This window comes from Hippoglossus stenolepis, chromosome 5, assembly GCF_022539355.2.
Source record: "Hippoglossus stenolepis isolate QCI-W04-F060 chromosome 5, HSTE1.2, whole genome shotgun sequence".
In the NCBI taxonomy this organism is placed as follows: Eukaryota; Metazoa; Chordata; class Actinopteri; order Pleuronectiformes; family Pleuronectidae; genus Hippoglossus; species Hippoglossus stenolepis.
In genome coordinates this window covers 21,167,075-21,181,785 of record NC_061487.1, presented here as the reverse complement: position 1 = coordinate 21,181,785, position 14,711 = coordinate 21,167,075, and the positions used below count along the sequence as shown (strand labels likewise).

The window sequence follows — 14,711 nt, the reverse complement described above, 5'->3', positions numbered from 1 at the left end:
TCAGCGGAGGCTTGAGCTACAGGGGATTTGTGTCAGATTATCGCCGGACTGCTATTTTGTTCCCCGGGTCACACTCTCAACTGAATTTAACGGCTTGTGATCTGCAGCCTTTTCCCTGCTGCTGCTGCTGCCGCCTGGAAACTCCTGCGAGGGGGGTGTGGGTGGGGAGGAGGGGGGAGGGGGGGAAGGAAACCTGCGTCTTTACAACCCTCGTCATTCATGGGGCAAAGGTGGGAGAAACGAGTTGCACCCATGAGCGATGATTGCCACCGAGGTGTCAGGACTCAAATCTGAGGACACGCCGGGGAGTTGCTGTTGCCCTTGCGCCGCGGATCGGGGAGGAACGAGCCGCGCGTAAAGTTCCCTGGTTTTTACGCACGCTGCCTGGAATGCTGTCGCTGTGACCGAGCGGGGGGTTGGGAGCCCTGTCGAGCACAGCCACAAACAAAACACACACTTACACTTACACACACACACACACACACACACACACAGGCACACAGCAGCGCCGGAGCGACTGCACCTTCCGGACCCGTTTTCGACTCTCCACCGGGCGGCCACCGGAGGATGTTTGAGCCAGGATGCTGCGCTTCCCCGTGAAGAAGATCCGGAAGCAGTTCAAGCTCCTGCTGCTGCTGGTTCTGCTCACCTCGGCCGTGTGGTTCACCTACCTGCACATCAACCAGGGCAAGACCATCAAACTCCACTTCAACTACGGAAAAGGTAAGAGGAGCCTTTTGTCTGTTCTACTTTTTCACCGTTCCTGTCGTCTCAGCCTGATGGATGAGACCTAACAGTCTCCAAAGACATTTAAAAGGACATTTAACAGCCTCCTTTATGAATACTGTAGCGATACCTCAGGAGACAACACTATAAACTAGTGTAACATCACTATAAAGTCACATGGAGCTCCTGCAGGAATATTATAGGAATATTAAAGTGACACCATAAAGCACGATGTGGCCATAAACCCACCAGAATAGACATAATAACAGATAAGTCAGAGTAAAACACCCTATAGTGTTCTGTAACTCACGATGAGGTCAGTGTATAAGTTGCCTGAACAGCTGATCCACTGACTTCCTGCATCCTGCCTGCTCCCTCCTCTGATGGGTGTGCATAGGACCTGATACGCCACAAGAAGAAGCCTCATAAATTAACAATCGCTTCCTTCTCCAGGTCTAAGAAAAGATCGCTGTGGTGTTTGGGGCCAGGTCGCAAAAAAAAAAAAAAAGAAGCCAGGCCGCAGCCTCCCCACATTAATAATCAAAAGGGCCCTTCATGAAGGTGGCCTCAGAGGTCACGGGCGTGCCAGCCCCACTTGGATAAATATTAGGGAGGTGCATGGGCAGAGCTGTGGAGGCAGATATCCACCTGCTGCTGAGGGGCTGGAGCTGAGCATGATGCAAAGAAGAAAAAAAAGAAGAAGCAGCTTTTAATGAAAAAGAAAACGGATAAAAGGTGTCGGATGATGTAAACGCACCACCACCTACTACACATTCAACACGGTGTTGATGGTGTACTCTATCTCGTGCAGCTGTCCGTGTAAAGTGATACCAGTGATTATGGTGTCCTTGAAGAGTGTACGCCGTGCACACACACACACACACACACACACACACACACACACACACACAGACACACAGACACACACCGTGCACTGACAAGCAGGGTTCATTTCATTGTCTCTGATCTCATCCGTGCAGGTTTATTTCCCAGCAAGGGACTAGATTTAGTTTTCAGATGATTAGAGACTCGGGGGCTGAAGGCTGTCACTCCGGGCTTGTCGCGTTCAGTAACTGCAGCTTGAGTGAATTTGTGTCAGCGTTGGGGGGGTAAAAAAAACAACGCACAACAACACAGTATCCTTGCAGTGAATTAAAGTTTTATGAAGCGTGTAGCATTGTCTCAAGAAAGGTAAATAAAACATGTACATTATAAGCCTCATTTAAGCCAGATTGATTGCATTGCACTGCATTGTACAAGGGGCCTCATGTTGTCCTGTGCTCACAGTGAAGCTGATGTACTGATCAGGTCGCTCCTGTAGAAACTGACTCACTGAACACCTGCCTTCTTCAGCCTCTGTGGTTTTTGCCGCCTGCAGAAGTCGCTGCTGACTTTGTGCAACTTCCTCCTCTCGAGCACGACGAACCCCCTTTCGTTCATCACCGAGCCAGACGCGGCGCAAGCTGATACCTTTTGTTTGATATGACTTTGTGTTCCTCATTTTTAAGAATTCAGCTCGCAGACTTGCCTTTTTTGTGAATCGTCCGCTGCGGTCGTCTGGCGAGGAAGGAAGGAAGCTGTTATGCTGTAGTGCGCCGGTCTGTAGCGTCTAATTGACTGTCTTCCATTTAGCAGGCATCTGAGCAGGTCAGCTCACTTAACCTCTTATGAATAACACGTCCCCTCTCGCGCCAAGGGTTTCTAAGTGAGATGTAGCCATTACTGGATATGGGGGCTCTCTGAAGTGTGTAAATATTCATACCAGGCTGGTTGTTTCGTCGCTCCACACAAGAAATCTTCATTGATTCTAAGCACCGAGGTGGGGCAGGTAGAAATAATGTAATTAAATTTTTGGACCGAGTCCTCCTTTTTTATTTGAATATGAAATGACAATTTGTCAAATTTCCATTCCGCATGTCCCCCATTTTTGGAGGAAATGAGATTTATCGCAGCCAAATCCACGGATCAGGCTGATTGCTACTTGTGCTTCATCCGCTAATGTCTTATTGGCATATGACCAGCAGACTTATGAGAAATATAAACATCTTGGCATAAAGGGCCCCGTTGAGGCTGCATCAATTTAATTGTGAATAATGATTTGAGGAGCGTGTCGGAGACAGTTGACGGCAGAAGTGTTTCAGACTTTCTTCTGCTCACCTCAGTTTGCTCCTGTGTTAATTGAGGCAGCAGAGACCTGGACCTTAGAGAGTAGGCTCTCTTAATGGCGTCCTGTGGAGTCCTCCATGGCAAACAAACATTGTATATGTTCAAAGTTCCTCCTAATAAACATTTACTACCTCTGTTTGAACTGTTCATACCAGTCTGTGGTGATCTTTCCCTTTTAATTTGGTTCCTTTTTGGTGCATTACATCCACCAACTGTTGCTGCCCTGTGCCGCTGGCAGTAATGTGTGCGTGTGTCCTTGTGTGCACTCTGCTAGAGACACAAAAAACCTAGCACCTTGGTTGTGGAATAGTAATGAAAACTGGAAAATCACCCAGAGTTTCTGAAAGAAAAGCTTTCTTTGTCAGGTGTTAATTGCCTCAACCCAGCTTCAAATGGGAATGTTGTGTTTTTTCTTCTTCCTGGCCATGACATTGCTAACCCAGCCTGACAGACACATTATCACTCAGAAGTCTTAATACCACTTTGGTTGTTATGCAACAAAATCAATCTCACACGAGTGTCATCAGCTCAATTTGATTCAGAACTGTCATCATTCAGAGCGCTAAGCCAGACACAGCCGTATTAAAATGAGCCATGATTTTCTGCTGCTAAATAATTCAGCGCAAGATGGGAGCCGCGTGATAGAGCGGTGATGGAACGGTGATTCAGTTCATGCACCTTTTTTTTTTGGTGTGATTTTTTTTTTTTTTTTTTTTGTAGAGAGTGGAAAGGCAGACGGGAGAGAAGCGGATCTAATCTCAGGGTGATGATGGGGCACACATGAACAGTATTTGGAGAAGTGATGGATTTTTAAAAAGTGAGGCACGGAGAGGAGATTTCGAACAAAACTAAAAGTTCAAGATACTTCCTGTGGAAATATGTCATTGAAGAGGCAACTTTAGGAGATTTTTTTTCCTCTTAAACCAAAGAACTTTCTCTCAATTTTCTCCTGCATGATTATCTATCATCTTCGCCTCTTGTTTATGAACGGGCAAGTCAGACAGATATTATTACAGAACAACGAGGATTGGCAACATGATTTTTTTGGGATTGCCTTGTTATTTCACGAGGCATTAAATTATACCTTCTTAAAAGCCAAGGTAGGTGTTGTAACTACGATGTCGGGGGGGGGAAGCCAAAAAGGTAAATGTAATAGTTTTCAGATTGCACACTGGCCAGACCGGCCTTATTTAATCAGAATTTCAATGAGGAAGTGTGTTGGCAGGCAGTGCTGCGGTGCATATTTGATGAGTGCCACATTTATGCGGCCACCCAGTTGTACAACAGCCCCCCTGTTTCCCAGCATCAACAGGTCCACTGAGGAGGAGGAGGAGGAGGAGAAGGAGGAGGAGGCTGGCTGCTTCTGCTGCATACAGCCGTCTATTGATTAACTGTGATTACACACACGCATGCACTCAGCCACCCACACAGAAATACAGTTTCTTTGTAAAACAGCACACAATTCATACACACGCACTTCGTATCATCACTGCTCTGAAGAGATAAGGAGGAAATCTCAGGCTTCTCAGAATACGTCTGCGCGGTTGCCTATAGAGACAACAATGCGAGGGAGGAGTGTGTGGTGATGGGCTAGTGGGATGTTACAGTGTTTATTTTAGCTGGATTAATGCTTCCACAGGTTTTTAAAGAAGCGTGGATGTGTTAAATAGCCACTGAGAGGTTAAACCAGACAACCTGTGGATGCAGAGTCGATGTATTACATTCACAGTCAAAAGTCTTGGGAATACAGTGGTTGCAGTTCAGAATCAACTGGAGGATTTGGCTTGTTGTTGTATCTTAGCAGCAACACCCTCAGGCTGCCTCGCTGTCATGGTAACCATGCCCTCCGATGTCACTTTCCCTAATTTTAGCTCTTGTGGTTCTCACGGTCGGTCAGCTTCCCCTCGGCCAGAACCACTCTGGAAGCAGAATTGTAACTTACACCCCCTTACTGTGTGTGTGTGTGTGTGTGTGTGTGTGTGTGTGTGTGTGTGTGTGTGTGTGTGTGTGTGCTCACACACACGCTGCACCTTTCATGTTATCATTTATTCATGCAGCGATTAATCTCGACTGCTACCTTTTTCAGATTTGTGAATAATGCAGCTGCCTCGGTTCCCATCTGCATCGTTCTGATTTGTTATTGGAAGAACAGAGAAAGAAAGCAAACAGCCGACACGTTTAGTGAAAAGCAGCCTCCTCGACGTCGTGCTGTATACGTTGGGTGTGTTTCTGACAGAGCTGAATTTAGCTGCTTCCGTAGGAACACCGTGCACGGCGTGGGCGCAGTCTGCAAGTCTGCCTCAACAAAGTGGTTTGGGCTTGTTGAACCACAGACAAGTGAACCCAGCTGGGTGGTGCAAGCCTTTAAAGATCGCATTTAGAAAAGCGGGGCCTTTAAGTCACTGTGGACAGAAGTTCTCGAATGGGAGGTGATTTATATTCTTTAGGACCAGTGTGCTACGCTGACTTGACGTTAATGTTTCTGATAGTTTTTCAGATGGAAGTTATTGCTGCAGAAAGCTGGACGATAAAAACACTTTCTTTCTATTTTTGAGAAATGATTCGATATAAAATAGATCTTTCACACACGTTAGTAACAGTGTTGATGTTTGATGATATGACCCAATATACATTTTTATATATATATAATTTTTTACATCTGACGTATTCTGATCCCCGGCAAGGTGATGTTTTCATCTGCATTTCATTTTCTGTCTATGTCTGATCGTTAGCAGGATAACACAAAAACTGCTGGACGGATTAGTCTTAACTTGGTGGAAGGGTTTGTTATGGGTCAGGGAAGAACACATCAAACTTTGGTGCGGATCAGGAGACGGAACCAAGACTTTTCTTTTACTTTCTTTAACATTGCATTTTTCAAGGAACTAATATGTATGAGTGTGTGCAAATTGGTGCGGATGAATTTAATGCATTCTCTGAGTGCCCAAAAATCCATATCAACCAGGCGCTTAATAAAATGATGCCATTTATAATTTTACATGAAACAGCCACTTCATTTGAACTGACTGTATCTTTGATTAAATCCGTTAAAGGGCTGTGTCACAAAGGCATAAACACACATGGGGCTGTCAGTCCATTGTTGGCTCGTGGCTTGTGGCTGGGGAGCTGGGATGGGATCTATCACACACTCCACCATGAATCTGCCCCACAGCTTATCTGACCAACCCAGTAAATCTCATCCCACAATGAGGTTGAACAATGTCCCCATAACCACTCACACCTCCTCCCATATTACATTGTACATGCCTGTGCGTTTTCATCCTCGTGCACATGTGCTTTTGTGAAAATAGGTGTCCTCCGTTGGGGCAATTTAGCATTTTCTATTTACAATAGGCTCTAAAATATCTCGCACTCGATGCGTTGCGTTCACATACCCACAGTGCGTTTCATGGCGAGCAGACGTTGAAACTGGAACAAGGAGACAAAGGGAGGTGAGGATGGAAGGTGAGCAGAAGCGCTGGAAAAACACAAATCCTGAGTGTGTTAACCTCAGGGTTAATGAAATTTGTGTTGGCCTGCCTAACAAGCCACCATCAGGGTACCAGCTCTGCCCCATGCAGATGAGAGCTCTGGCCTACTGCCACGGCTTTGCCGCAGGAGATTTGTCTGTGTGTCTGTGCGTGTGTGAGTGAAACAGAGATTTTGTGTAAAAGACAGCGAGACGTGTACGCGTGATGTAGTTTGTTTTTCTGCGAGTGTGTTACTGCATGTGTCTGTGAGCGTGCACCTCCTCCGATCTTGCTGCCGTCTGCACTTTAGCCCTGGTGTTTAGCTGAGCAGAAGAGGAAGCAGCTGAATGATGGCACTGTCTGCCCGCTGGCATGCCTGCTGCGAGTGGGGGGACGAGCATTTGGGGAGGAGGGAGGGACTGGGGGCAGAAGAAGGACACCCTTCTCACACAACAGGTGGGACATGCAGCAGGAAGCATCAGACGGGGACGTGGCGGTGACTCATAATAAACCGAGCCCTTCACAGAGCATAATCAGTGTAATCTGTTTGTGTATGGAATTCCTACCTGGATGCGGGAACTTCACAGCGGAAAGCCGTTCAGGTGCAGCCAGCTTGTACAACAGGAGTGTCTAATAATGCAGCTATCACACTGTTAAACAATGCCATCAAGATTTAATTAACACCAATTTCCTCAGTAGGGTCTCGTAAAAACCCCACACAATTTGGACAATTTACTAGGACACTGCTGGGAGACACAGAGGAGGGGGGTGCGATTCAGAGAGCTGGTGGTGAATTTTAAGAAAATTAGGAAGAGTCCGAGAGTCTGAGGGGAAAAGAAGGAGCGAGCCAGATAGACAGATGTCAGGTGGGAGTATCAACTGCAGACGATCATGATCCTCGTCATGATGGGATTTGTCACTTTCCTTGTGCCCGGGCTCGTTTCTGCTCCTTACTCCCACAGAAGGATTTGCTTTCATAGGCTTTTCTATACGCACGCAGCGCCGGGCTGTACCGGCTTGGGTGTTGCCTTACTGTAAAGTGATCCAGTCCTTGCAGGATTTCAATCAATCCTCAAAGAGTGCACTCCCCGCTGCTCAGAATGAGCTTTCTGTAGTGGCCGGTTAATGGAAAAGGTCACCTCTCCTCCAGGCTGTGCCGGCTCACAACAAAGGATCACAGGAGAGGGACAGACGCACCTCAGAGACAGAAGAGCCAGACGTTTTGGAAAAACAGGGTTTGTTGGTTGCATTGTAATCAGATTTATTACAGCTCTGTTGAAAAGTCAATTGTCTAAAAGTAGAAACTGTAGAAAAGTAACTCGACCGCAACTTGCCTGTCCCCGTGTGCAACTCTCTGTGGTTTTCACTCATTCCCTTTCACCTGTTTTTTTTTTCTTTTTAAATCACTCTAATGTTGATTCTCACTGTTCATCACTCACTCATTATTCAGGAATCAGATCTGGAAGTGGGATTAATCTCCATTGATTAAAGCATTTTGGCCGCGGACCGAGCTCCACAACACTTTAACAACACTCCAGCCAATCAGCAACAGTTTGTGTTCCTCATGCACAGCAAGGGAAAGGAGAAAAAAAAAATCTGGCACATGCTAACGGATAGCGCCAATTTAAGGATTAGCGTGGAATGGAGGAGAAGCAGTCTTACCTTTCCGTCGCTGCCAGACCATGTGGAGTTTTGAATGGGATTAAAGGAGCAGCAGACTGGCGGCAGGAGGTTAAGGCGAGAGGAGTGAAAGTCTCCTGGCAGCGGTGTGATTTACTTACACAGCGTTTGTATCATCAAGAAAGAAAGGTGGCAAACAGCCAAAGAAGAGAACAAAAATTGAAAAAGAAGAGCTATGAAGAAGCAGGAGTGAAGAGCTATTTTAATAATGGAGAGGTTCTCCAACAATAAAGTCTGCATGGTCAGATATAATGACACACTGGGATTTGTCCTGATGGCCAGTCCGACTATGGTGGAGAGACCTATGGGAATCCCCTATTCTGTCTGTGTCAGGTGCCTCAGACCACGGTCAGGACCAATGGACCAAACTTTAATCAGATCAACCAAGGTGGTCTCGGTCCAGATCAAACAAACCAGGATTCGGTTCATTTGTAGTGTGACATTCTTTTTAAATTTTTTTATTTCCACAAGCGGCTCACAGGATTACATTTTCATTTTGCTGGTAGTAAAACAATATGTGACAAAGGAATTAAACTAAGTGAACAGGTTCATTTACTCCAACAAGTTCCAACAAAATTTTTGTCCAGGGACTTTATTCAAAAATCTTTGTGAATACAATAGCCGAACTGACGACATGCCGACGTCAGACCCACGCCCGTCTACAAACCAATCATTGTCAAGTATAGGCAGACACAGTCCATGCAGGTAATGGTAACAGCACATGTCGTACAAAATCCTGTAGTACACTCCCTAAACTGCAACATGAAACCAAAACTAACCTGATCAAATGTAGTATAGTGTAGTTTAGTATAGTACAGCTTAGTATAATATAAAACAAAGACACAAACCATGGTCCAGGCTTCAGCTGTGAAAATGCCCTGAGTCTTTTTTACTCTGCTGTGTTTGTGTTCATATTTGAGGATTTTTAACATTATAAGGTTTGTATATAAAAAGCTGTGTTCCATGGTTTAATGCCTCAGCGATGAGAGAGCATCCGCTTCCATGCTGAAGCCCATAAGAAGCTCTGGATTTTTCTATTGTGTTGTTGTTCCAAGTCTTCCAATATCCACAATATGTTGTTTTCACACACATCTGGCTGCCATTCAGATAAAGCCCCTCCCTGTGCTTTACATCCAGAACTAAATCTAAAAGGATGTAAACAGCCTGAATGTGGTGGTGGTGGTGATAATGTTCCCCGCCGCTCCGCAGCAGGTCTGACAGCGCTCGCCTGCTGGCAGCTTCCAAAGATAATTTTTTTTTTTTTTTGCATCTCAGTTGAGCTGAATGCTCTGCGTTCCCTTCTTGACTTCTTTTCTTTCATCGTTGCGGCATGTTTTTCATCCCATCCCATCCCATATTTCCTCTGGTTCCATCTCAACTACCGTCCAAGTTGTCTCTCACATCTGTCTCTCTCTGCAGCCTCGTCTTGTTTTTCCGCAGGAAGCGTGGGCGTACGGGCGGGGGGGCAGAACAAAGTAAGGACAAGGGTTGCACTTTGTCATTCTTTTGTTATTGCGTCTCAAAGGCCTTCTCTCCAGCTTGATTACCATGTGCGTTGCTTTGTGGAGGAGCGTGGCAACGCTCTCTGAGGGCTGTCACACATTTCTCTTTTTTCCCATTGTAGCCAGTCGCGGGGAAAGATGTTCAAGAGAAGAAGAAAGTTTACTCTGGAGCCATGTTTGTGTTTCTACAACTGTGTATACTTGCTTTGAGCCGTGCCAGTGTGCGCTGAATTTTAACAGTTCTTTAACTTAACTTCTCTATAATTCGCTGTGATTAAATACCCTGCTTTAGTATTCACTGTACCATACTGAAAGTTCTTGTTTATCCCTCTGGTCTCTCAATCACAGAGAGCTGATAGAAAACAACGACTGTTGATGTTTTCATCACTAAAAGTGTTTTTTCTTTTCTCCTTTACTGACAAACACTTTGTTTTTAATAGCTTTGTTTTTATTTGTGACAACTGCTGCGGGGGAATAGTTTCAGGCAAAAGGAAGTTTATGAAACAGGCTGTCAGGAAAGTTTGACTGTTTTCAAGTCAACACAAAGTGGTGATTGGAGGTACTTTCTAACTAAACATACACTGTTCACTAATCACAAAGTTTTCCTCCCACATCACTGTTGATTTTTTTTTAATTTGTGACAGTTGAAATACCCCAAACTGACTCTTTAACTTCCCAAACTGGATTTTCTCCACCGTGGCTCGACATTTTGGAAAGGAGACCAGGGACATGCCTGTCTACTTTGGTAGAGAGCAGAATTATTAGAGACAATTTGGTTCGTTCTGCTACGAGCCTTCGGTGAGGCATAAAGGATCTGATTCCAAAAAGCTGGGCCAAAGCTGACTCTATCTGAAGCTGTTATCAAATACTTCTGTTCTGTCAAATACTTTGTGTGCCAAGAGAGATAATCACCTCTGGATACAATGATCCACTGGGCACAATGAAAACGTTAAATAATTTGCACAAAGTTGTCGCCCCCGAGATTAATCCTGAGTGATCGGGATGAATTATAAATCTATAGAATCTTATCTTAATGTGAGAGCAAACCTACAGTTCTATGTGATTTGTACCTGCAGGAGATCGTTGACCTTTTTTGATATAAAACTGAAATTATTGCTTCTCTCATAATCTGTGGTCATAACTACTTCTCAAATGTTTCTGTCAGCACTTCACCGAGGTTATCGGCCCATTTCTGAGAAGCAATTGTAGGAAATTCGATGAGGAAGCCCATCAGCTCCATTTAACTTACCTCAGATCCAACCTCTACATGTCACATGGCTGGGTTTAGGCCAGCTCATCAAATCGCAGATGAGAAAATCACTCTTACATCTCAGCTGCTATTTAAGTACAGTAAATCACGCCGGGCTCTCTGTCTAACACGACGTCGGCTGCAGCCAAGGGCTCTGCAATAAATTCCTCCCTCCTGGGCAAAAAGTCACACTGACCTGAGAACCATCTTGATGGGGGGATCACATCGGATCGCCCAAAACTCAAGTTGCCTTTTTTTCCCCTTGAGGTGAGGTGTAGGCCCATGTAGTTCCTGGAAATGTTGACTTGACCTTTATTTCTTGCTTCTTGAGTGCTCAGCTATTCATCGGTAAGACGAGGGATTACTTTTCTGAGAACAGCGATAAGGTGGAACTGTTTGAGCAGTGTTTTGCGTTCACCACTGGTGGGCGAATCGGGACTGATAATCAATCAGGAAGCATGCGTGGGTGCCTCCGTCATGATTTCCACACGTCTCAATTTCTGCCCGTCCCGCAGCTCTAGAGTTTTTGAAGTAAACCCGGCTCCAGTAGCGCCTCCAAAGTTCCCAGTTTTAGGTGCCTGGAAACTACGGACTTGTGTGGACTGCAGGAGTAAACACTGCAACGGGGATGTGTTTTCAAACTAACATGTGGTTGTGTGAATGTAACCTCTCTGTCTGAAATTCCTTGTTTTGTGTCTTCCATCTCCCTCTCAACCACTTCCACATTTCCGTACACCAGGCTTTATATTCAAGCCAAGTTTTGATCAACTCTTTCTCTCAGGCTATTTCCGCAGCTTCTGCCATTTAGTTTGAGATGTGTGCGTCATGAAACTGCTCTGTTTTCATGTGTTTTCTGCTGAAAGTGCACCGGTGACATTGTGTCATTTCAGCAGTAACTGTCTTGCTCTGAAAGGTATGAGAACGCACTCTCCTATACTCTCTCTGCAATCACGTAACGTCTGAGAGGAAATTCTGAAAAACCCGCATTGCCTAACATCACCGCACTTTCTGTCACCTCTTACTCAACCCTCTTATCTGCCATTTCCTTCCTGTTTGGTTGCACATGTTTTTTCCTTGCGTCTCAGCCTCCCTCCCACGTCTATCAACCACCCTTTTTACATCCATCTTTACATTAACAAATGAAACAACGGACAAATGCAAGCTTTTCATCTGGCTGCACTTGACATGGAGTTCCACCTTCCTCGGCAAAGTAAGAAGATTCAGCTCTATTATCAATCTGTCAGACAGGCTGCTGCTTCTGCCCGCCCCGCTGCTGGAAATGACGGCACAGTCCCACGACATTGTTGCCAGGCACCATGACGTCCATCCAGAGACCAGACATTATGTATTAAAAGTTAAAGACAGGGGCTCTTTATATAGCATTACTTAATGTGTCTGTATGTTTCTGTGAATATCATAGAATACAACATGGGCAGGTTGATTTCAAAGAGCAAGGATGAGAGGATTGTATTTTCCTCGTCATTTCCTCGGTGTCTGTACGAAAGTCAGTCTTTGCTGAATCCAAGTCAATTATCTATTATAGGTACCGCAGGTCAATTATGAGTAATTGCTGTTTTTGTTGCTGCAGTCAAAGCTGTTGTGGCAGAACGCCTGTCATGTGTGAAGTTATTGTTTGGTTTGTACACCTCATGTTCTCTGCAGCTTAAGTGGCTTTGCTCTCATATTCCATCGTCCCTACGCTGCTCCTGTTGTCGTTTGTTGCTCTCTTTTCACCCGTTGTAGTTTTTTTGTTTCCCCTCATACTTTCTTGCTTTTTGGGTTTCGGGTCACAATTTATTTCATTAAATTGATTGGGAGGGTATTCAATCATATGCTACCATCTTGAAACACTCATCGAAAGAGCGGAAATTTGATATTTTCATATTGCGGAGGGAGGATAGGACGATTGGCAACGAGCCAATGGGTATAATATCGTGGTCCAGCAATTTTTATGACCACGTCATTGTGTACCAGAGTACAGGGGAATGAGAACAACAGCCAAGCCCTTGTATATATTGAGTCCTGAATAAAAAAAGCAAGATTTCTAATGTGCTGCATTTAAAGTGGGTTTGACATTTTATATAGATTTGTTTACTCGTAGAGCATGCATACACATTTACACCTGTATGTAAATAAAACCAAGATAGAGATATATTGCTCAGACTGACCTAAAGTTCAAGTTTTATTGTGTTGTGCATGAAAAATAATGCATTTGGCTCAGTACAACAAAAGGCTTGTTTGCCGGCTCCCCTCCATTCAAAAGATAAAACATGCACATAAAAAATTAAGTGCAGCATTACATGCACATTAAACGGAAAGTAAAATCAACACGATCAAAATTACTCCACGAAGAAGGGCATTAAAAGCACAATAAAAAGAACAAACAACTACACAGCGTAGAGACATTTAAATACTGTGATTACAAAGGTTAAGAGCAGATGATGTATTACTGTTTAACCTGTATAAAGTAATCCTGGAATATGGCTTACACAACTGGATACATCATTAAAGTCTAAAAAAATAAGGTTTCCAATATATGCATGTACTCGTTAAAACACAACAAGATACACTAAGCCCAATGCACCAGAAGACCAACACACACAATAAAACAAACTTGTTTAATCTTGAGACTTTCTACCTATTTCCAGTGCAATGGTGGTTCGGCAGATTTCCTGTAAATCCAAAAAGATCCACTGTGCCAATAATGACAGAAAAGCTAAAGCATCCCACTTTAAGTCTGTTAAGTGCAAACCCTCCAGGAGCTGTACTCCAAATAATAAGAATCCTCTCCAGATATGATTTCCTAATCCTCGGGATGGATTTGTTCAAGATGAAACAGGAAATGCTTTTTGTGCAGGTTCTTTAGAAAAATATATTGTCATCAAAACAGACATTGTTTGAAAGAAAAACAAAAGCTTCGGAGAGAAGTTGATTGTGAAAGTTTATTCTACCTTCTAAAGAAAACAAAAGCGTTTTCAACACTGGTTTCAGATTTTATTTGAATCAGTTTACGTTTTACGCAGACGCCCCAAGTAGGTAAAGCTGTCATGAGCTATTTTAAATGCAAACCTGAGTTAACTGGAATTACGATGCTCTTTGACAGATTAAAGTTAGAACCTGATAGTTTTCCAAAACTCGTTATGTTTCCGAGAGCTTCAGGTTGAGAAAAGTAATCTTGAGAAAGATACAGAATTAAATCATCTGCATAGAAAGACAATTTGTGATCTTCTACTGTTTCCTTTCAAGTCGGCCTCACCACTTATTTCTCAATAGCTATGTAAAAAAGAAGTGGAGACCAGGGACATGCCTGTCTACTTTGGTAGAGAGCAGAATTATTAGAGACAATTTGGTTCGTTCTGCTACGAGCCTTCGGTGAGGCATAAAGGATCTGATTCCAAAAAGCGGGGCCAAAGCTGACTCTATCTGAAGCTGTTATCAAATACTTCTGCTCTGTCAAATACTTTGTGTGCCAAGAGAGATAATCACCTCTGGATACAATGATCCACTGGGCACAATGAAAACGTTAAATAATTTGCACAAAGTTGTTGCCCCCGAGATTAATCCTGAGTGATCGGGATGAATTATAAATCTATAGAATCTTATCTTAACGGGAGAGCAAACCTACAGGTCTAAGTGATTTGTACCTGCAGGACATCGTTGACCTTTTTTTTTTATATAAAACTGAAATTATTGCTTCTCTCATAATCTGTGGTCATAACTACTTCTCAAATGTTTCTGTCAGCACTTCACCGAGGTTACCGGCCCATTTCTGAGAAGCAATTGTAAGAAATTCGGTGAGGAAGCCCATCAGCTCCCATTTAACTTATGACGTCTCGTTTTCTGATTGTATTGTCAATGGTGCTCAATGTTTCACATACTGTACTTACAGTGAGACCATCCCACACCCAAAATGACATC

At 44.0% G+C, this 14,711-nt stretch overlaps 1 protein-coding gene across 1 annotated transcript in view; it reads left to right on the top strand.

Annotated features, from left to right (window-relative positions):
* Nucleotides 1–186: 186 nt before the first annotated feature.
* Nucleotides 187–14,711, top strand: part of b4galnt4a (beta-1,4-N-acetyl-galactosaminyl transferase 4a) — a 142,301-nt gene continuing 127,776 nt past the window's right edge. Inside the window, exon 1 of the mRNA XM_035156042.2 lies at nucleotides 187–723. Within this exon, the coding sequence (XP_035011933.2) occupies nucleotides 582–723 (142 nt within the window). The 5' untranslated portion in view covers nucleotides 187–581. The remainder of the gene's footprint in view (nucleotides 724–14,711) is intronic.